The following is a 22,804-nucleotide window of genomic DNA, read 5'->3' on the forward strand; positions in this document are numbered from 1 at the left end:
CCAATCAATGACATCTTCGAGAAAGATAACTCCGCCTGCGTGCTGTGTGGTTTATTACAGCCACAACGTCAAAATGATTCGTTGAATTCATGAGAATTCATGAATTCATGAGTACAATATTGTGTTTATTGGTCGTATTTTAATGTTAGTGTATTTGTATTTATTTTCCGGATCCCCATTAGCTGCTGCCAAGGGAGCATCTACTCTTCCTGAGGTCCAATCAGAATGACATATAATAAACGATACATAACACAAGACATTATTATACACTACTCTACCATAGCATATCTACAATACAAAGTCAATAATACAGCAAAATAACAATATTAAAATGTATGTGTGTGTAGAGTGCGTCTGTTAGCAATATCTAATGTTAAAGCTAAATACAATGCATATGGGCTAATGCCAATTTTCTAAATTGTAATAGGCCTACTGGAACTAGATGTGTGTAGAATTGATATATTGATTCAAATGCAAACTTCACACATTGAATGTTAAAAGTTTGTGATGACAGTGCAATAAGATACTCACATACCTGCACACATTCTGCACCAAATCCATTTTGTAAATGCGTATATTTCCGAAATGTTTTAAGTCATTTTAAAATAGGCTAATTGTCTGCTTTGTCTGTAGCTTAGTAAACTTAACTCCAACTAAATGTCTAACCAAATGGAGTTGAGTAGCAATGACTGTTGGCGAACAACATCTAGACTCAAGTAGCTATCAGTTGGTAGGCCTACTTGTAAAAATGTCCATTCTTTAAATTAACACTTTTCTTGTACCCATGTTTGTCCTGTGTAACTATGAGCTTTTCTTTGGGTGCTGAAATCTGCCGTTTTAGATAAAATTATCATTTTACGTGACCTCTGACAAGCTAGCCGTTGTTTGTTAATGGAGAAGTAGCAGCCCATCATTGCATGGCAGATTTTTTAGTTTTGGCAAAACGCCATTTAAAAAACAAACATAGATTCCAAATTCAACTGAAAACACTATAACAATCAGAACAATCACAGGTAGGATACGCCCCCTTGAGGGGGCCACCCCTTTATGGTTGATAATTAACTGTAATTTAGGCACTGGCTAGCCCAGTTAGCTAACTAGCAGCTTCACAAACAGAATGTCTGAGATTAAATAAATACTAGACAGATTGTTAGCATAAGCTAATGTCTGCTAGCATAGCTAGCTAACCCCCAGTTAGCATGATTAGGATTATAGTTAGGGTTCAGAGTTCAAATAGGGGCCAGGGTTAGGATTAGAATAGGGGTTAGGGATAGGGTCAGAATAGGGGTTAGGGTTAGGGTCAGAACAGGGGTTAGGGTTTAGGGTTAGGTTAGGGTCAGAAAAAAAAGCATTTTATTAAAGAAAGAAAAATCTGTCAATTTCCCTTTTTAGCTTGTTACCCTAAACATGGCCATCATCCACCAACAAATTATTTTCAAAACGTTGCTTTTTTCCCAGCAATTAGACATTGATCTTAGGGGGGCGTCTTACCCCATGGCACCCTACACAGTAAGTGTTAAACAATGGATATTTATAAAAAGTATTGAGTGGTAGTGCAGACTTGAAGTTGTAACTTCCTACTCCATTGGAAAACAGATTTCACCACCAAAAGAAAAGCATGCAGTTACACAGGACAAACATAGGTACAAGGAAAGCATTAAGTATTGACTAACAGTGACTAGATGTACTGGTGGTACACTCTTCTGGGCTCATCGTACTATAACCTTGTATCCATGTTACAGGGATCTAAACTATAGCTACTTTGTCTGTAAATTGACAGTTGTCTGCTTACTGTATGGTTCATTGCGCCATCTTGGTCAAGGTGTTATTATAAAAGACAATGTGTTCTCAATGACTTGTCTGGTTAAATAAAGGCTCACAAATTTTTTTACTCCTGATCACATCTTGACACAGATGACCATCTGTATATTATTATATATCACACAAACAGACAGAACCATAGACCACACAAGCTATAAAATATTACATAGCAATTCTGAATGCAAGGTCCTTGCAAATACTGTACATTACATGAGTACAGTGCAAGGTAAAGGTCAAAAATAGGTATATGATTAATACAATGAAAAAGTCAAGAAGAGTATTGTTGTGAATTGTTAGATACTACTGCAATGTTGGCGCTAGGAACACAAGCATTTCGCTACACCCACAATAACATCTGCTAAATATGTGCATGTGACCAATAACATTTGATTTGCAAACAGGATGCAGGTTTTGGAATATTTTTATAATGGAAAAGGCTTCCTTCTTTTCACTCTCATTTAGGTTAGTATTGTGGAGTAACTACAATGTTTTTGATTCATCCTCAGTTTTCCCCTATCACAGCTATTAAACTCTAACTGTTTTAAAGCCATATATGGCCTTATGGTGAAATCCCTAAGCAATAACTGAGTTAGGCAACTGAGTTAGGAAGGATGCCTTTATCTTTATAGTGGCTGGGTGTATTGATACACCATCCAAAGTGTAATTAAGAACGTCACCATGCTCAAAGGGATATTCAATGTCTGCTATTTTTTATTACCAGCCTACCAATAGGTGCTCTTTGCGAGGCATTGGAAAACCTCCCTGGTCTTTGTGGTTGAATCTGTGTTTGAAATTCACTGCTTAACTGAGGTACCTTACAGATAATTGTATGTGTCGGGTACAGAGATGAGTTAGTTATTCAAAAAACATGTTAAACACTATTATTGTACACAGTGAGTCCACACAACATATTATCTGACTTGTTAAGCACATTTTTACTCCTGAACTTAGTTAGGCTTGCCATAACAAAGGGCTTGAATACTTACTGACCCAAGACATTTAGAAAAACATGAATCCACTTTGGCATTATAGGGTATTTTAATCCATTTTAAATTGACTGTACCGCAACAAAATGTGGAAAAGATCAAGGGGTGTGAATACTAGGAATATATCAAGTCCTAAAATGTATGTTCCAATCCTAGGTGGTGTGTTGCTGGTGTCAGTCCTGTAGAGCAGTGTTTGTGGTTCTTGGTTTCTGACACACACACCACAATTCATCACACACACATAGACACATAGAGCCACACGTACACAGTGACAGACAGACACAATCATACAACCTAAAAAAGGCAGATGTCAGCAGAATGATGTCTGTCTGTGGTGTTCTATTGGACCAACGGTGCACCAGTGACACAGACACACCTGCAAATGTCACCACACAGGTTGGTCTCTCTCTAGTCTCAAATGCTGTGAAACTACTGGATGGCTTTGTTCCAATACACTTAATTGGTTTCCTTTCTTTGTCTCCTTTCCTTCACAACAGCTGATCTGACAGGCCTCGACAGGTGAAATGCACTGGTGGATCTCTTTTCTGTGCTCACATCTAACAGTGGTGAAGAAGGAAATAAGATGAGGAAAGAAAGACTTGAGTATTGGGATATACTTGAATGTCAGGGGGAGGGAAGGAGGGAGGGCAAAGTGAATCAGAGGGGTGTCTGCGGGGAGAGAGGTTACTCAACAAAACAAATAAACCATTTGTTTACTTTTTTGTTCTCTCTTTATTATTTCTATACTAGTGCTAAATTAATTAAAACACTGATGATGAATATTATTAGTATTAAATTGTTGTTATTGTCATGGAAATTCTTACACAAGGACACTCAAAGTCAATCTTAAATGAATCATTGTTTATTGTCAGTGTGCTGGAGAGGTTCCAACCAACTCAATGCACCATTGTACACATGTCAATCAGGAGCTCTGCCTGGGCAAACACAGCAGTTGTCGTATATACGACTGTACACAGACAAGTTATATTTGCATGATTTAGCACAATTAATTATTACCGTTTTGTTTCTTTCATGTGACCGACCAATACCTCAAGAGGCTTCTTTCTCTCTAAGCTGAGACCTTAAAACTGAGATATCTTTTGTTCGTTCTCAAACCATGGTCTGGGCGTACTGCCAAATTGCAGCTACTGATAGTGAGAATTTGTACAGTCAGCGACTTGCATGAACACAGAAATTGGTTATTAGAACAGCACATGAATAGAAGACCAAAATTAGTTTTAAGAAAAGCACAAACATAAAAATTCCCATTACATTATTATTATTATTATTGTGTGTGTTTGTGTCTGTGTGTGCGCACATGTACACTTTTGTGTTTATGTGTCTGGAAGTTTGTGTTCTATTGTTTCTCAGGCTACGCACCTATTCGTTTGTGTGATTTCCCTCTTAGTTATATGTTTGATCATTTCAGTTTGGTTAAATGCTCTGGAGTTGAGAATATGGCAAATCTTCACAGACAAATGTGCAGGTCATTTTTTACATTCCAAGCCACATTTTGAGAGAGTAACATTCAAGCCTGACATGGAAACAGATAAATCAACAGAATGTTCGGTAGGTCAAATTTGAATTGCCAGGCATTTTTTAATATGTATATGTTGACTAATGGAGAAATCTGACATATCATTTCACTCAGGGCTCTATTCAATCCATAGCGCTGTAGAACTGCTTTATAGCAGGACTGACAATTAACGGCAATGTTCCCGCGGTTGCGGAGACTGCATTCACAATAAACACTGCATATGTGAGATAAATCGGAAATGAACGCAACATTCTTACGTGGATCTTCCGTGATATTTAAGCGATACAGAATCCAACCCAGAATCTGTTAGCTCTTCATGGGCAGATACGAGAGAGGATAATATCTATCATGTTCTTTATGATGATGGGGGGAGGGTGGAGGGCATGGGGAAGGTGGTGGCCAAGGGTCATCTCCCAGGCGTCTATCAGCAAGATATCCAGACCCCTGAACATGGCCCTGAGCACCCAGTCCAGCTGCAATGAGTACCAGTCACTATTGTACAGGCTCACCTCCGGGTCCAGGGCCTGGAGGTTGGCTGAACGCAACACCACCATGGTCCCCGGAGCCCGGTCCAGAAGCCGCACCATCGCCCGCCGAATGTGGCGTAGTCGGCGAATGTAGACTTGCACAGGGAAGGTGCTGAAATGGGACCATATGCTAATAAACACCACAGTGTTCGACCCACCAGTCAGGCCATCCAGTTCGTTAGCTACATAGCGTATCTCACTGGCAATGACATTGGTGAAGCGGATTGGAGGACCGTGACAACGGTACCTCAGAAGGATATTATGGGTGCTGTCCACCGCCATGTTGGGCCCCACATTCTTAGGACTGTGAAGGTCAAACTGCTTCAGCTCTGTGACAACAGTGGAGGGTTGGGAGTTGGAAAGACAGAAGAGAGCGTTAGAAAGCACTTGAGGCAGCAGAGAGTGAGAGACGTCACATTACTTGCAGACAGCATCACCTGGTAATAAGTCGTTGAGGTACTCAAACCACTGTCTGGCAGTAGAGTCTCCGTACATGTACACCACCTTGCCCTTCAGACACTGAGTAATGGCAGACGAGTCGTTAAACTGGCGTATTACACCACCAGTCAGCGCTCGCCATGACCCTTGGAAGTAATACCCGGAAGGAGTGATTCTGGTAGGTTCCATCTTCATGCTGCTTCTCTCCATGTCTGCTTTGTCTGAAAGAGGAACACAAGCATGATGCACCAGCTAGCATCATCACTTTGCAGGTACACAACACAATGGAAACAAAGGTGCTGGCGCTTCCCTGCCTTACATTACTGTAGATGCAGTAGTGGGATGGAATACTATCCTGCACACGCAGAACCTCTCCAGGGTTGAAGTATACAGCCACGTGGCAGTTAATAGCAGCTAGTTGAATAGCAGGTAGGCTGGCAAGGAAGTACAAAACCAATAAACACACCGTTTTACTGTAGCATCTCCTTGCTCGCCTACCTTTTTTCTCAGGCAGCACAGTGACACTGTCAGACCCTGAAGGATGAATGTGAACTTTGATGTTTACACCACTGAGAAAAAAATTAATAAATACACAGCAGTTAATGTTAAATAAATACACTGCAACAAGCAATCTGATACATCGGAAACAAAGTCTGTGATTAAATGAGACACACTTTTACACCCATTCACTCACGTACGGTACACCTTACTAACCTCTGGAAGAGCAATGCCTCTTTGTTGGTGAGCAGACCTTTCACATAGCCTCCCTTTGCATGGTTGATCCGTGTGTCACAACTCAGCAGCTTGGGCTTGTAGCAGTACCAGGGCTCCTCCGTGTGGGCGTCTGTGTAATTGCACAGCGGCTTCTGGCTTGTTGGCAGACACAAGTTACATACAGTTGTCTGGGACAGTTTTCCAGAGCGGAAGAGACTCTTAAAGAAAACCCGGTCGGGCCGTTCCTCTCGTAACCGTCGTAGAACATGAACTGCCTCACTTGGATGAACCAGTGTCATCTCCACCTGTGCAGAACCTTGCCATAGTAATGAGAAAATGGCGGAGTAGGTCCCATTCCTGTGGTCCAGCACCTGTCCTGCTACGCCTGCCTCCAATTCAGAGGAGTGCAGTCGGGCCAGCAAGAAGTCTCCACCATGGCTCTTGGGATGCCCCTGAAAATCGTACATCTGGACAAAAACCTCCAGCTGGTCTCCCACATACCACTCACTCCTGCCCCTTGCTGGCAGGATCACAAAAAAGCTGTGTGCAGGATCACTGGTGTGGTCCAGGGACACACTCTCAGAATGGTGCATAGGCTCTGGCCAGGCGATGGACTCCAGGAGGTAACGCTCTTCCAGAGCCTCCTCGGGTGAGGGCTCCTGGCCCAGGAGGCCACAGTAGCTATGGTTGCGGTCCAGAGGAAAAGGGGCCTCTGAAAAGAAAGCTGTGTGGATGCTGCTCTGGAGCTGGTATAATGTTGACACTGTTTGGCAGTTCAGATTCTGCTAAGGAGAAAAGTAAAGGTCACTAAAAGGCACGCTGCATAAAGTGTGACTTTTGCAGAGCGTGCAACCTTCCCATTAATTTTAATGAAAACTGGCGTAAACAGCACGGCTCGATGAGAGGTAAAGGAGGTAGATGGTGATGGAAGCAATGTGGGAAGAATATTATTTTAATTTTGTATTTTTATTTAACTAGGCAAGTCAGTTAATAACAAATTCTTATTTACAATGACGGCCTACCCGGACGACGCTGGTCCTATTGTGCGCCGCCCTATGGGACTCCCAATCACAGCCGGATGTGATACAGCCTGGATTCGAACCAGGGAATGTAGTGACGCCTCTTGCACTGAGATGCTGTGCCTTAGACTGCTGCTCCACTCGGGAGCAATAAAGGAGGTTGGACTTGTTATGAGTGCAGATGGCTTCCCTTACCTCCAGAACGTTGATGTTGTTTATCAGGAAAAATAGGCCTGACAGGGCCAGCAGGAAGAAGACACAGACATATTTGGACAGGCTCCTCCACATGGTGCTGTCCTCTGTCAATTCCCCTGATGTTGACACAAAAAAGCTGTTAACAATTCGGCAATGTGCAGAAGTAGAGCAGAACTAGAAAATATGCATTACTTTAGCTTAGGCGGCTAACAGTCTTGTGGAGCACAGAGTACCTTGGGTTCAAATCCTGTTCAGTTACAATTGGGCTGCTAAAGTTGGATAGTAATATATACACACACACACACACCAGTACCAGTCAAAAGTTCGGACACACCTACTCATTCCAGGATTGTTCTTTATTTTTACTATTTTCTACATTGTGGAATAATAGTGAAGACATCAAAACTTTGATGATTTTTGGTATACACTGAGTATACCAAAAATTAGGAACAGACCTCGGAACAGCCTCAATTTGTTGGGACATGGACTCTACAAGGGTTGAAGAGTTCCACAGGGAGGCTGGCCCATGTTGACTCCAATGCATCCCATAGTTGTGTCAAGTTGGCTGGATGTCCTTTGGGTGGTGGACTATTCTCGATTCTCGATGCATAGTCGGGGTGCTGAAGTAACCCCTGATAATATATGTACAGTGGCGCAAAAAAGTATTTAGTCAGCCACCAATTGTGCAAGTTCTCCCACTTAAAAATATGAGAGAGGCCTGTAATTTTCATCATAGGTACACTTCAACTATGACAGACAAAATGAGAAAAAAATCCAGAAAATCACATTGTAGGATTTTTAAGGAATTTATTTGCAAATGATGGTGGAAAATAAGTATTTGGTCAATAACAAAAGTTTATCTCAATACTTTGTTATATACCCTTTGTTGGCAATGACAGAGGTCAAACGTTTTCTTTAAGTCTTCACAAGGTTTTCACACTGTTGCTGGTATTTTGGCCCATTCCTCCATGTAGATCTCCTCTAGAGCAGTGATGTTTTGGGGCTGTTGCTGGGCAACACGGACTTTCAACTCTCTCCAAAGATTTTCTATGGGGTTGAGATCTGGAGACTGGCTAGGCCACTCCAGGACCTTGAAATGCTTCTTACGAAGCCACTCCTTCGTTGCCCGGGCGGTGTGTTTGGGATCATTGTCATACTGAAAGACCCAGCCACGTTTCATCTTCAATGCCCTTGCTGATGGAAGGAGGTTTTCACTCAAAATCTCACGATACATGGCCCCATTGATTCTTTCCTTTACACGGATCAGTCGTCCTGGTCCCTTTGCAGAAAAACAGCCCCAAATCATGATGTTTCCACCCCCATGCTTCACAGTAGGTATGGTGTTCTTTGGATGTAACTCAGCATTCTTTGTCCTCCAAACACGACGAGTTGAGTTTTTACCAAAAAGTTATATTTTGGTTTCATCTGACCATATGACATTCTCCCAATCTTCTAGATCATCCAAATGCTCTCTAGCAAACTTCAGACAGGCCTGGACATGTACTGGCTTAAGCAGGGGGACATGTCTGGCACTGCAGGATTTGAGTCCCTGGCGGCGTAGTGTGTTACTGATGGTAGGCTTTGTTACTTTGGTCCCAGCTCTCTGCAGGTCATTCACTAGGTCCCCCCGTGTGGTTCTGGGATTTTTGCTCACCGTTCTTGTGATCATTTTGACCCCACGAGGTGAGATCTTGTGTGGAGCCCCAGATCGAGGGAGATTATCAGTGGTCTTGTATGTATTCCATTTCCTAATAATTGCTCCCACAGTTGATTTCTTCAAACCAAGCTGCTTACCTATTGCAGATTCAGTCTTCCCAGCCTGGTGCAGGTCTACAATTTTGTTTCTGGTGTCCTTTGACAGCTCTTTGGTCTTGGCCATAGTGGAGTTTGGAGTGTGACTGTTTGAGGTTGTGAACAGGTGTCTTTTATACTGATAACAAGTTCAAACAGGTGCCATTAATACAGGTAACGAGTGGAGGACAGAGGAGCCTCTTAAATAAGAAGTTACAGGTCTGTGAGAGCCAGAAATCTTGCTTGTTTGTAGGTGATTAAATACTTATTTTCCACCATAATTTGCAAATAAATTCATTAAAAATCCTGGTTTTATTTTTCCTAATTTTGTCTGTCATAGTTGAAGTGTACCTATGATGAAGATTACAGGCCTCTCTCATCTTTTGAAGTGGGAGAACTTGCACAATTGGTGGCTGACAATACTTTTTTGCTCCACTGTATATATTTTGGGGTTAAAATATATATTTTTCGTCACAAAAGTAGTGCACTGAGCCTTTACTACTCCTGTATGAGTGGACCAAAATAGTAATCAGCAGCGCACAAAAACATTTCAGCACCCCCAACCCTAAACATCTTCCTGCGACCATGAAAGGGGAAACTGTTGAGCGTGAAAAACCCAGCAGCGTTGCAATTCTTGACACAAACCGGTGTGCCTGGCATCTACTACCATACCACCGTCTGAATGGCACACATACACAATCAATGTCTAAAGGCTTAACAATCCTTCTATAACCGGTCTCCTCCCCCTTCATCTACACTGATTGGAGTGGATTTAACAAGTGACATCAATTATGGATCATAGCTTTCACCTGGTCAGTCTGTCATGGAAAAAGCAGTTGTTCTTCATATTTTGTATACTCGGTGTATATCAGCAAACACTGTTTTAAAATTGTTTGAGAAAATGTACATAAATTAATGAGGTGGAAAGAACCAATTTCGCCAGGCACCCCTATTTGGAATAACCTCACCGTACCTTCAGCGTTTAATGATAACACCTTTAAATCCTGTTTCCAAAGTGGCATCATGATTTTTGAACATGTGCACTATGATGGATCATTCAATCAATGACAAGAAAGATTTGGATTATCCAAGGCCGTTCTGATTTTAGTTCAGAAATCTTGTTCAATCGCGTCAACAAATTGCCGAATGAAACTGCTACGCCAAAGAATTTGATTGCCAAGTTATATCAAGGGTTGAATTAAACTCTACCTGATAGTTGAGAACCTGTAAGGAACAAATGGCAAACATATCTAAAGGAAGAATTGAGAAGAACCATTGGTTAGATACCTGCTCCTACAACATAAACACTGCAATTTAAGATCATTTATCATACCCTCCTGCCCGAATGCATGTAATGCACCCAGAAATGTCGCAAGCAAAAAGCACAGAGGAACCCTATTACTTAAGCTATGCCCGAATTTCATTCGCTACTGGCAGTTTGATGCTGATTGACATCTCATTTCTTCTTGAAATATCATTTATTTTGACGTTTTCAAGTCGAGGACGTGGAAGAGAGAATATTAACGTTGGTTGCGAGATACAGAAGAATAACATACAGAAAGAAAATATTTCCATAGCTCCAAGAGCTCTTTTCACGGTTGTAATGAAACAGCATGGAGCAGGTCTCGAACCCTAGACCTTCGAGCACGAGTTGATTTCCGCGCTTATAAACCCAGGGTCGTTACAATCCTTTCAAAGGGCGCGTCTTACAGGAACGCGCTCACAGGCCAAGCACGCGCACTGTCGTGGATGCGAGGGCCGATCACTTCCGACACCAATGTAATGAAACAGGCAGGGAGCAGGTCTCGAACCCTGGACCTTCGAGCCCGAGATCCGGCGCGCTATCGACTGTGCCGCAAAAGCACGCTCATACGGCAGAGTCGATTTCCGCGCTTATAAACCCAGGGTCGTTACAATATTTTAAGTAAGTTTTAAGGTTTAGCATCGGGTTTAAGTTTCCTGAACAACTTTTACGAAAGTTGAGTCGCTGTGTAAATGAACATTTCAATTAACATGTTAATTTAAACAGCGACTCAACTTTCGTAAAAGTTGTTCAGGAAACTTAAACCCGATGCTAAACCTTAAAACTTACCTTTGGCTCCATTAACAGACAGTTAATCAGATAAGAGAGACCGGTTCCCAATTTAGCCTAACATTATATTTACATCTGTTTCAGTATATGAATGCTTAGTTAATGTGTGGTAACTAGTAGGCTACTAGTGTTAAGCAAGTTAACAACTGTTAAGCAAGTTAACATTCAGCCATTTGAAATCCATGAACTCAGTTAGATTTTCGTACTTGAACTCAAAACGAACAATCATGTTACTCAAAAGATGACCACAATTTGCAGATAGCCTGTTTGCTATCGTAAAGGTGTAAGAAATTATAGCTAACTAAGTTACTTACTGCAGAGTAGGGCTAGCCATGATCTAACTAGTACCTAAGGCTGGTAGTTGATTTTAAGGTACAGTTATGATAATGGGGATTTGTACTTGAGATTGGACAAACATTTGGGTAATTGGATGCTTAGATGTAACCATAGACTGTCTTATTTTTGCATAGGGTCAATTACACATGAAAAGAAAGGGAGATATCAGACTTCTTTTTAAAGAAGCACAAACAGGCAGATCAGGTGCAAACAGACCCCAGCCCTTGCATCACCACTGGACCCCAGAGCAGCTCCCTACATGAGGCTCGTCAGAGTCAGTGTGGTCAGACTTCACAAGGACCCAGTCTACCACCACCAGGTCAGAGCATCTATCAGGCAGTCAGTCACATGCCCAGTTCAGAATGTAAGTTTAGCTTCAGCTTGTAATAGATGGTTTTGTCAGATTAAGCCTCACTTTAAAATGTTGGTTGTTGATTCATTGTGTGTTCTTGTTTTGATGGCCGTGGCATTTTTATTTTGATTATACACTAATGGTTCTTGTGTTATTTTAATGTAATAGATGTATCAAGGGATGACACAGAGACCTCTGACTCTGAGCAAGACAGTGAGCCAGAGCTGCCAGGAGGTGTCATCGAGCTCCTCCCAACTGCATCAAGCACCAGATATGCTGTTCCAGAAGGACCCAATGGTAGGCCAGGCCTATACTTTAAACTACACATTTTAGTTAGCAGCTGTTAGTATCTAATCTTGTGGATCCATTAATTATACATTTCTATAGATATATGACACATTATTTAACGTGTATTTAAGACATTTCAAGATCCAGAGAAGAGGGTCCTGTACAGCCGTGTTTGAAAACATTTCCCAGAACTGAGTATGGTATTAGGAAAAGGGCTTTCAACAGCTCCCGGTATGAGAACAATTCATGGCTTGAATATTCTGTAAGCCAAGATTCAACTTATTGTTTTTCCTGTAGGCATTTTTCTCTGCCCAATACACCTGAATCTGCCTGCACATCACAGTCAAGGTTTTGTAACTGGAAAAAGGCATTGTTTAAAGATTCTGGGTTTAAGCTCCATTCGAAGGCAGAGCATCATAACAATGCTATGTATGCTTGGATTCAGCATAAAAGGGCTATTGATAGCAACTCATGAATGAGGACCGGAAAAAGAAAGTAGAGGAAAACTGGACTTACATTAAAACAATTGCAGATGTGCACCTATTAACTGCCACTCAAAATATAGCGCAGAGAGGTCATCGAGAATCTGATGACTCTCACAACAAGGGTCATTTTTTTACAATCTTAGAAAAAATAGCAAAGCATATCCCTCTTATAGAGAAAAGGATGAATGCATGTGGCAATGCTAAGTACACAAGCCACCAAATCCAGAACAAAGTTCTTGAGGGCTTAGCTGAGATGGTGCAAAGTGAAATAATAAGAGAAGTAAAAGAACACATATATTTAGTTGTGAGGTACTATTACAATGGGGCGGGGCCATCAACAAAAGCTTTTTACACTTTCAGTCAGCTGAAAGCTTAGATGCAGCAGGTCTCAAAAAAATCATAATTTTTGAAAAACATGGTCTAGACTACAGAAATAATCTTGTTGGGCAAGGCTATGACGGTGCATCCGTCATGAGCGTAAATACAAGATTTGCATTTTATGGGCACTGCCTGAGGCAGTTACATTTTATTGCTTTCCTGCAGAAGCTTTATAACTTTGTATCTGGCTTGCAGTTCAGAAAGAGCTGTATCCACAGCAGCAGCCCAGGGAACTACAGAGACTTACGGATGTAAGGTGGGCATGCAGATACATGGCATGCAGTAATCTGAGGGACAGGCTTCCAGCAGTTCTGAGAGTGCTACTACAGGACATCAAATCAAATCAAATCAAATCAAATTTTATTTGTCACATACACATGGTTAGCAGATGTTAATGCGAGTGTAGCGAAATGCTTGTGCTTATAGAGTTTATAGGAACGCGCTCACAGGCCAAGCACGCGCACTGTCGTGGATGCGAGGGCCGATCACTTCCGACACCAATGTAATGAAACAGGCAGGGAGCAGGTCTCGAACCCTGGACCTTCGAGCCCGAGATCCGGCGCGCTATCGACTGTGCCGCAAAAGCACGCTCATACGGCAGAGTCGATTTCCGCGCTTATAAACCCAGGGTCGTTACAATATTTTAAGCAAGTTTTAAGGTTTAGCATCGGGTTTAAGTTTCCTGAACAACTTTTACGAAATATGAATGAGTGGGGAATGAGTGATGGTACAGAGCAGCATAGGCAAGATACAGTAGATGGTATCGAGTACAGTATATACATATGAGATGAGTATGTAAACAAAGTGGCATAGTTAAAGTGGCTAGTGATACATGTATTACATAAGGATGCAGTCGATGATATAGAGTACAGTATATACGTATGCATATGAGATGAATAATGTAAGGTAAGTAACATTATATAAGGTAGCATTGTTTAAAGTGGCTAGTGATATATTTACATAATTTCCCATCAATTCCCATTATTAAAGTGGCTGGAGTTGAGTCAGTGTCAGTGTCAGTGTGTTGGCAGCAGCCACTCAATGTTAGTGGTGGCTGTTTAACAGTCTGATGGCCTTGAGATAGAAGCTGTTTTTCAGTCTCTCGGTCCCAGCTTTGATGCACCTGTACTGACCTCGCCTTCTGGATGATAGCGGGGTGAACAGGCAGTGGCTCGGGTGGTTGATGTCCTTGATGATCTTTATGGCCTTCCTGTAACATCGGGTGGTGTAGGTGTCCTGGAGGGCAGGTAGTTTGCCCCCGGTGATGCGTTGTGCAGACCTCACTACCCTCTGGAGAGCCTTACGGTTGAGGGCGGAGCAGTTGCTGTACCAGGCGGTGATACAGCCCGCCAGGATGCTCTCGATTGTGCATCTGTAGAAGTTTGTGAGTGCTTTTGGTGACAAGCCGAATTTCTTCAGCCTCCTGAGGTTGAAGAGGCGCTGCTGCGCCTTCTTCACGATGCTGTCTGTGTGAGTGGACCAATTCAGTTTGTCTGTGATGTGTATGCCGAGGAACTTAAAACTTGCTACCCTCTCCACTACTGTTCCATCGATGTGGATAGGGGGGTGTTCCCTCTGCTGTTTCCTGAAGTCCACAATCATCTCCTTAGTTTTGTTGACGTTGAGTGTGAGGTTATTTTCCTGACACCACACTCCGAGGGCCCTCACCTCCTCCCTGTAGGCCGTCTCGTCGTTGTTGGTAATCAAGCCTACCACTGTTGTGTCGTCCGCAAACTTGATGATTGAGTTGTAGGCGTGCGTGGCCACACAGTCGTGGGTGAACAGGGAGTACAGGAGAGGGCTCAGAACGCACCCTTGTGGGGCCCCAGTGTTGAGGATCAGCAGGGAGGAGATGTTGTTGCCTACCCTCACCACCTGGGGGCGGCCCGTCAGGAAGTCCAGTACCCAGTTGCACAGGGCGGGGTCGAGACCCAGGGTCTCGAGCTTGATGACGAGCTTGGAGGGTACTATGGTGTTGAATACCAAGCTGTAGTTGATGAACAGCATTCTCACATAGGTATTCCTCTTGTCCAGATGGGTTAGGGCAGTGTGCAGTGTGGTTGAGATTGCATCGTCTGTGGACCTATTTGGGCGGTAAGCAAATTGGAGTGGGTCTAGGTTGTCAGGTAGGGTGGAGGTGATATGGTCCTTGACTAGTCTCTCAAAGCACTTCATGATGACGGAAGTGAGTGCTACGGGGCGGTAGTCGTTTAGCTCAGTTACCTTAGCTTTCTTGGGAACAGGAACAACTTGAAAATAGTGGTTATCGATCAGTGGAGGCAAGGGGCCTTCTTTCTAAGATAGATTTACATTTCATAGGGCTTTTGGTTACCTTTTGTAAAGTGCTTGGTGATGCCAAATGTCTTTCTGACCAATCAAGGGCTGTGGATCTAGTAGGTGCCCTTACAGACACATTACAGAACTACAGAAGTGAGGGTTACTTTGGAGAACTATGGAACGAGGTTGAAGAGATTGCAGAGCACTGCAAAATAAGTGTAAAAACAGTGTGTAAAAGACAGCCTAAAACAAGCTAAAGATTTCATGACTCATTGATGATGAGCACTGTAGGACAAAAGTGACCAAAGTGATGGTGAGAGCTTCCAAAGAGCTATTATTTATCAGGTGCTTGACAGTCTTACAGCTGAGCTGCAGAGGCGTTTTTCAAAGAAGAATTGCGAGATAATGCAAAACCCAAAGAGTACAACATTCTTGAATGAGGAGCCTCTGTTCGCCTTTGCTCAGACTTTTGAGTCAGATTTAGAGGACCACAAACATGAGGATCATCAAACCAAGCGGCTTCTTGATAGGAGAGAGAAAAGTGGAAGGGACAGACAGTCTACTCTCCTTGACTTTGTAGTGTTTCTAGAACCTTATAAAGAGGTCTTCCATGAGCTATTTCGACTTTGTAAGATTTCTGTTGTTACATCAGTCAGCAGTGCTTCTTGCGAGAGAAGCTTCTCAGCTTTAAAACGGATTAAAACCCACCTTAGGACAACAATGGTTAATGACAGGTTAAGTCACCTCGGAATTCTCAGTGTTGAGTCAAGGAGGGCACGCTCCCTCAACATGGAGGAGTTTTTGAAACATATTGCCAATTCTCACCAGAACCGCAGAATTATGCTGTTTTAAATCTACCTAGAATAATTTGGCACTAAGGCTGTCCCTCTGGTCATGATTAAAACCTGCACTGTGTACTAATAAGTACACTGAATTCTAAAATGATATATCCAAAGGGTATCATGTCACACAGATTTAATTTGGTCTTGATTAGGCCAATTCCAACACTTTTCTTTGCTATTAGTTAACATAATATAATATATATATATTATAAATATGATACTGTAAATTTGAATATTGATGGGCACAAATCATTTTTAATGTCTATTTCTGCTTGATACAGTTGAAGCCTGAAGTTTACATACACTTAGGTTGGGGTCATTAAAACTCGTTTTTCAACCACTCCACAAATTTCTTGTTTAACAAACTATAGTTTTGGCAAGTCGTTTAAGACATTTACTTTGTGCATGACACAAGGAATTTTTCCAACAATTCTTTACAGACAGATTATTTAACTTATAATTCACTGTATCAAAATTCCAGTGGGTCAGAAGTTTACATACACTAAGTTGATTGTGTCTTTAAACAGCTTGGAAAATTCCAGAAAATGTCATGGCTTTAGAAGCTTCTGATAGGCTAATTGACATAATTTGAGTCAATTGGAGGTGTACCTGTGGATGTATTTCAATCTCGGTGCCTCTTTGCTTCACATCATGGGAAAATCAAAAGAAATCAGCCAAGACCTCAGAAAAATAATTGTAAACCACCACAAGTCTGGTTCATCATTGGGAGCAATTTCCAAACACCTGAAGGTACCACGTTCATCTGTACAAACAATAGTACGCAAGTATAAACACCATGGGACCACGCAGCCGTCATACAGCTGTCACGTTCGTTATAAGGATCGGACCAAGGCGCAGCGTGGTATGCGTACATTCTTATTTATTTAAAGAATGAACACTGAACAAACTAACAAAATTACAAAACAAAACGTGACGCTATACAAACGAGTGCTGACAGGCAACTACACATAGACAAGATCCCACAAACACCAAAGGGAAATGGATACCTAAATATGATCCCCAAACAGAGACAATGATAAACAGCTGCCTCTGATTGGGAACCATATCAGGCCACCCTAAACATACAAATCACCTAGACCTACAAAAACCCTAAACAATACAAAACCCCTAGACAATGCAAAAACTAGTGTACCCACCCTAGTCACACCCCGATCTAACCAAAATATAAAGAAAACAGAGATATCTCAGGTCAGGGCGTGACAACCGCTCAGAAAGGAGACACGTTCTGTCTCCTAGAGATGAGCGTACTTTGGTGTGAAAAGTGCAAATCAATCCCAGAACAACAGCAAAGGACCTTGTGAAGATGCTGGAGGAAACAGGTACAAAAGTATCTATATTCACAGTAAAACGAGTCCTATATCGACATAACCTGAAAGGCTGCTCAGCAAGGAAGAAGCCACTGCTCCAAAACCGCCATAAAAAAAGCCAGACTACAGTTTGTAACTGCACACTGGGACACAGATCGTACTTTTTGGAGAAATGTCCTTTGGTCTGATGAAACAAAATAGAACTGTTTGGCCATAATGACCATCGTTATGTTTGGAGGGAAAAGGGGGAGGCTTGCAAGCCGAAAAACACCATCCCAACCGTGAATCACGGGGGTGGCAGCATCATGTTGTGGGGGTGCTTTGCTGCAGGAGGGACTGGTGCACTTCACAAAATAGATGGCTTCATGAAAAAGGAAAATTATGTGGATATATTGAAGCAACATCTCAAGACATCAGTCAGGAAGCTTGGTTGCAAATGGGTCTTGGAGATGGACAATGACCAAAGTTGTGGCAAAATGGATTAAGGACAACAAAGTCAAGGTATTGGAGTGGCCATCACAAAGCCCTGACCTCAATCCCATAGAAAATTTGTGGGCAGAACTGAAAAAGCGTGTGCAAGCAAGGAGACCTACAAACATGACTCAGTTACACCAGCTCTGTCAGGAGGAATGGGCCACAATTCACCCAACCTATTGTGGGAAGCTTGTGGAAGTCTACCTGAAACGTTTGACCAGAGTTAAACACTTTAATGGCAATGCTACCAAATACTAATTGACTGTATGTACATTTCTGACCCACTGGGAATGTGAGGAAGGGAATAAAAGCTGAAATAAATCAGTCTACTATTTTTCTGACATTTCACATTCTTAAAATAAAGTCGTGATCCAAACTGGGAATTTTTACTAGGATTAAATGTCAGGAATTGTGAAAAAATTTGTTTAAATGTATTTGGCTAAGGTGTACATAAACCTCCGACTTCAACTGTACCTGGTATGTCAACTTGCAGTGTTTTTTTGTCAATTACATTTTTTGTAAATAAACTATGCAGTAACACACATGCTATCTTATCTCATTGGTGCTTGAGCTTTATTTTCTGAAAATATTTTAGATGTTCAACACTTATAGACCCAGATTATATATTCATGAAAACAGAGTGACCTAAGTCTCTCCAGTATATATAAATATAAGTGTGTGTGTGTGTGTGTGTGTGTGTGTGTGTGTGTGTGTGTGTGTGTGTGTGTGTGTGTGTGTGTGTGTGTGTGTGTGTGTGTGTGTGTGTGTGAGTGAGTGAGTGAGTGAGTGAGTGAGTGAGTGAGTGAGTGAGTGAGTGAGTGAGAAAGAAAGAAATTGAGCTGCAGTTCCGAGGTAGAGACACTGACTATTCATAGTATGTTAAAGAATTCTAGTGAAGTAACCCTTTTGGACCACACTATCTGCCACATTGAAGAACTCCGGGTCAAGTGAATGATCACTTCAACCTCTAATCAGCAATCATACGATTCATTCATGCTCCTTAGATGCCAGGTTAGGGTTACACACTAATTTTCTGTCATGGTCTATGGACCCCCTGAAGTAGCCTTGTCCACCCCATGTATAAATCTCTAGTCCCACCACTGCCTGTGACAAATACCATTCTGCGATAATGCATATCCTATCATTGAGAAATGTAAATATTGTCGATCAATATAAGAACATTTTGTAATCTAGGTGTAATTGCTGCTGCAAAAAAAATGTGGACCCATATTGGAAAGCTGAACTATCTAGCTACATCTAGCTAACCCATTGAGGGTTAGATTGTAAACTCTCCTTCCAGACCCATATCAAACATCTCCAATCCAAAGTTAAATCTAGAATTGGCTTCCTATTTCGCAACAAAGCATCCTTCACTCATGCTGCCAAACATACCCTTGTAAAACTGACCATCCTACCAATCCTCGACTTTGGCGATGTCATTTACAAAATAGCCTCCAATACCCTACTCAACAAATTGGATGCAGTCTATCACAGTGCAATCCGTTTTATCACCAAAGCCCCATATACTACCCACCATTGCGACCTGTACGCTCTCGTTGGCTGGCCCTCGCTTCATACTCGTCGCCAAACCCACTGGCTCCATGTCATCTACAAGACACTGCTAGGTAAAGTCCCCCCTTATCTCAGCTCGCTGGTCACCATAGCATCTCCCACCTGTAGCACACGCTCCAGCAGGTATATCTCTCTAGTCACCCCCAAAACCAATTCTTTCTTTGGCCGCCTCTCCTTCCAGTTCTCTGCTGCCAATGACTGGAACGAACTACAAAAATCTCTGAAACTGGAAACACTTATCTCCCTCACTAGCTTTAAGCACCAACTGTCAGAGCAGCTCACAGATTACTGCACCTGTACATAGCCCACCTATAATTTAGCCCAAACAACTACCTCTTTCCCAACTGTATTTAATTTTAATTTATTTATTTATTTTGCTCCTTTGCACCCCATTATTTTTTTATTTCTACTTTGCACATTCTTCCATTGCAAAACTACCATTCCAGTATTTTACTTGCTATATTGTATTTACTTTGCCATCTTGGCCTTTTTTGCCTTTACCTCCCTTCTCACCTCATTTGCTCACATTGTATATAGACTTGTTTATACTGCATTATTGACTGTATGTTTGTTTTTACTCCATGTGTAACTCTGTGTCGTTTTATCTGTCGAACTGCTTTGCTTTATCTTGGCCAGGTCGCAATTGTAAATGAGAACTTGTTCTCAACTTGCCTACCTGGTTAAATAAAGGTAAAATAAAAATAAAATAAAATCCCATTAGACTCTAATAAAATCAAACATAAACCAGACACATTTGACAGAATTTGGAAATCGTATGTTGACCATCTTAGAGAATGTTTTGTACAGTGGGCCTTTTACTTCTGTTTCCATATTGTTTTGTGAAATAAAAAAATGGCCTTGATACCAGAAATATATTTGGCTGCAAGCCACTGCAAACTCTGACCAACAACACATATATCAATAACCCGTCAAGGAACAGACAAAACTAAAATTATAGAGTAGCCCGAACTACTTGTCATTTCTTTAAAAAAAATATATTTTCCAATCCTTGATTCCACATTCACTCTGGTCGACTCCTCTCCTGACTTCTTTTAAATGTTTAGAGCAGGAATAGATTGAAGAATGGAGTAAGAGGAAGCATGAAAATACCAATGAAATGCAGTCTGTACCAACATGTTCCTGTGGTTCTTGTTCTGAATGATTGTGTTAATTGTGCTATTATGGCTTACCGTTTATGTATGGTCCCTCTTTCTCTTTGTATAGAAGAAATACTTAACGAAGTTAATGTCCTGTCCACTGTTATTTGAAGCTGTCTGTTTGAAGAGCAATCACATGTCCTTAATAACCATACATGTTGGTATAGGGTGCAATAGGAACAAAACCAGTGTTACCATGGGCAGGGCCATTGAGAAGAAATGTTGTACTACAAAATGGAGATACAGTTGCTCCTATGTTTACAACCCTCTGAGCATGAAAGATAGGCACAACTGAGTGATTTAATCATTAACCTAAAAATGGCAGATAAATAGTGTGAGTATACTCCAAGGTGGCATAGCAGTTCAGACGTCTTTTGTCCTCGTCTTGTCGTGTCCTGTATATATATATATTTACAACTTTTTCACATACATTTTATTTTTATTTTCCATCAACTCATCTTCAAAACACTCTCCTGCAACCCGCCTCACCAATGTATATTTATAAAAAAGTATTATTTACCTCAGATCTGTAATCCTCCAAGAAGCTAGCCAGAAACTCCAAGAAGCTAGCCTGAAACTAGCCAGAAGCTAATCCAGAAGCTAGTTCAGAAGCTAGTTAGCTCCTTTACTGGCAAATCGTTAATATTCAGCTAACCACGGTTTGTGGTCATCAGCTATCCTTTAGCTCGAAAATCTATCGCCAGTTCTGTACGGCGCAGCGCGGCTCGGAACGGAACATACCGGACCAATTTTTCTCTCCATGTCCCTGGACATTCATACCCGGATCTCACAGCTAGCTAGCTGCTATCCGTGTGACCATCGGCCTTCGTCGATTCCGGAGCAAACATCAATTATTCCGGAGCTAGCAAGCTCCGTCAATCACTCCTGAGTTCCATCAATCACACCTGGGCTGCAGTCACCTATCCGGACCCGTTTTACTGCCTTCGCGGAGCCCCACCGGGCCTTCACAACTGGACTGCCGACGTTATCTACCCGAAGGAGTTATTCGGCCGGCTCCTCCGTCGCGACGTTACCTGAACGCCCATCTGCGGCCTGCTAACCGTTAGCTGTCTTACCGGCTGCTATCTGAATAGACAATCGGACAATTTTTTTATTATTATTTTTTTTAAATTATTTTTAAAATTATTATTATTATCTTTTCTTCTTGGGCCTCTATAACTATATCTATTGTTTTTATTTTTGTTGTTGTTGTGTGATTTGGATTAATCCCCTCTACCACACGGAACCCCACTAATCTACTGACGGAACGTAAGGGGTGGCTAACAGACCTCCATCCTATGCTAGTTTGCTACCGATGCCCTGGCTAGCTGTCTAAATCACCAACCAACCTCTCCACTCACCGGACCCTTTTGATCACTCGACTAAGCATGCCTATCCTTAATGTCAATATGTCTTGTCCATTTCTGTTCTGGTTAGTGTTTATTGGCTTATTTCACTGTAGAGCCTCTAGTCCTGCTCACTATACCTTATCCAACCTATTAGTTCCACCACCCACACATGCAATGACATCTCCTGGTTTCAACGATGTTTCTAGAGACAATATCTCTCTCTTCATCACTCAATACCTAGGTTTACCTCCACTGTATTCACATCCTACCATACATTTGTCTGTACATTATACCTTGATGCTATTTTATCGCCCCCAGAAACCTCCTTTTACTCTATGTTCCAGACGTTCTAGACGACCAATTCTCATAGCTTTTAGCCGTACCCTTATTCTACTCCTCCTATGTTCCTCTGGCGATGTAGAGGTGAATCCAGGCCCTGCAGTGCCTAGCTCCACTCCTATTCCCCAGGCGCTCTCTTTTGACGACTTCTGTAACCGTAATAGCCTTGGTTTCATGCATGTTAACATTAGAAGCCTCCTCCCTAAGTTTGTTCTATTCACTGCTTTAGCACACTCTGCCAACCCGGATGTTCTAGCTGTGTCTGAATCCTGGCTTAGGAAGACCACCAAAAATTCTGAAGTTTTAATTCCAAACTACAACATTTTCAGACAAGATAGAACTGCCAAAGGGGGCGGTGTTGCAATCTACTGCAAAGATAGCCTGCAGAGTTCTGTCCTACTATCCAGGTCTGTACCCAAACAATTTGAACTTCTACTTTTAAAAATCCACCTCTCTAAAAACAAGTCTCTCACCGTTGCCGCCTGCTATAGACCACCCTCTGCCCCC

The 22,804-nt window shown here is 42.0% G+C and overlaps 1 protein-coding gene across 4 annotated transcripts; it reads right to left on the reverse strand.

Annotated features, from left to right (window-relative positions):
- Positions 1–3,647: 3,647 nt before the first annotated feature.
- LOC109900330 (NXPE family member 3) lies at positions 3,648–21,655 on the reverse strand. Of its 4 annotated transcripts, none has more exons than XM_031837607.1 (6): positions 21,130–21,655; positions 7,238–7,353; positions 6,024–6,805; positions 5,808–5,878; positions 5,309–5,530; positions 3,648–5,200 (listed from the first exon to the last, which is right to left on the reverse strand). In XM_031837607.1, exons 2-6 carry the CDS (start codon positions 7,328–7,330, stop codon positions 4,659–4,661), a joined length of 1,710 nt encoding a protein of 569 aa, XP_031693467.1. In that variant the 5' UTR covers positions 7,331–7,353; positions 21,130–21,655; the 3' UTR covers positions 3,648–4,658. The 4 variants fall into 4 exon arrangements, with proteins under 4 accessions (XP_031693467.1, XP_031693465.1, XP_031693466.1 ...); XM_031837605.1 differs by having other exon boundaries at positions 6,024–6,808; positions 21,130–21,166; XM_031837606.1 differs by lacking the exon at positions 21,130–21,655 and adding an exon at positions 20,643–20,837.
- Between the last annotated feature and the right edge of the window lie 1,149 nt (positions 21,656–22,804).

This window comes from Oncorhynchus kisutch, linkage group LG12, assembly GCF_002021735.2.
Source record: "Oncorhynchus kisutch isolate 150728-3 linkage group LG12, Okis_V2, whole genome shotgun sequence".
In the NCBI taxonomy this organism is placed as follows: domain Eukaryota; kingdom Metazoa; phylum Chordata; class Actinopteri; order Salmoniformes; family Salmonidae; genus Oncorhynchus; species Oncorhynchus kisutch.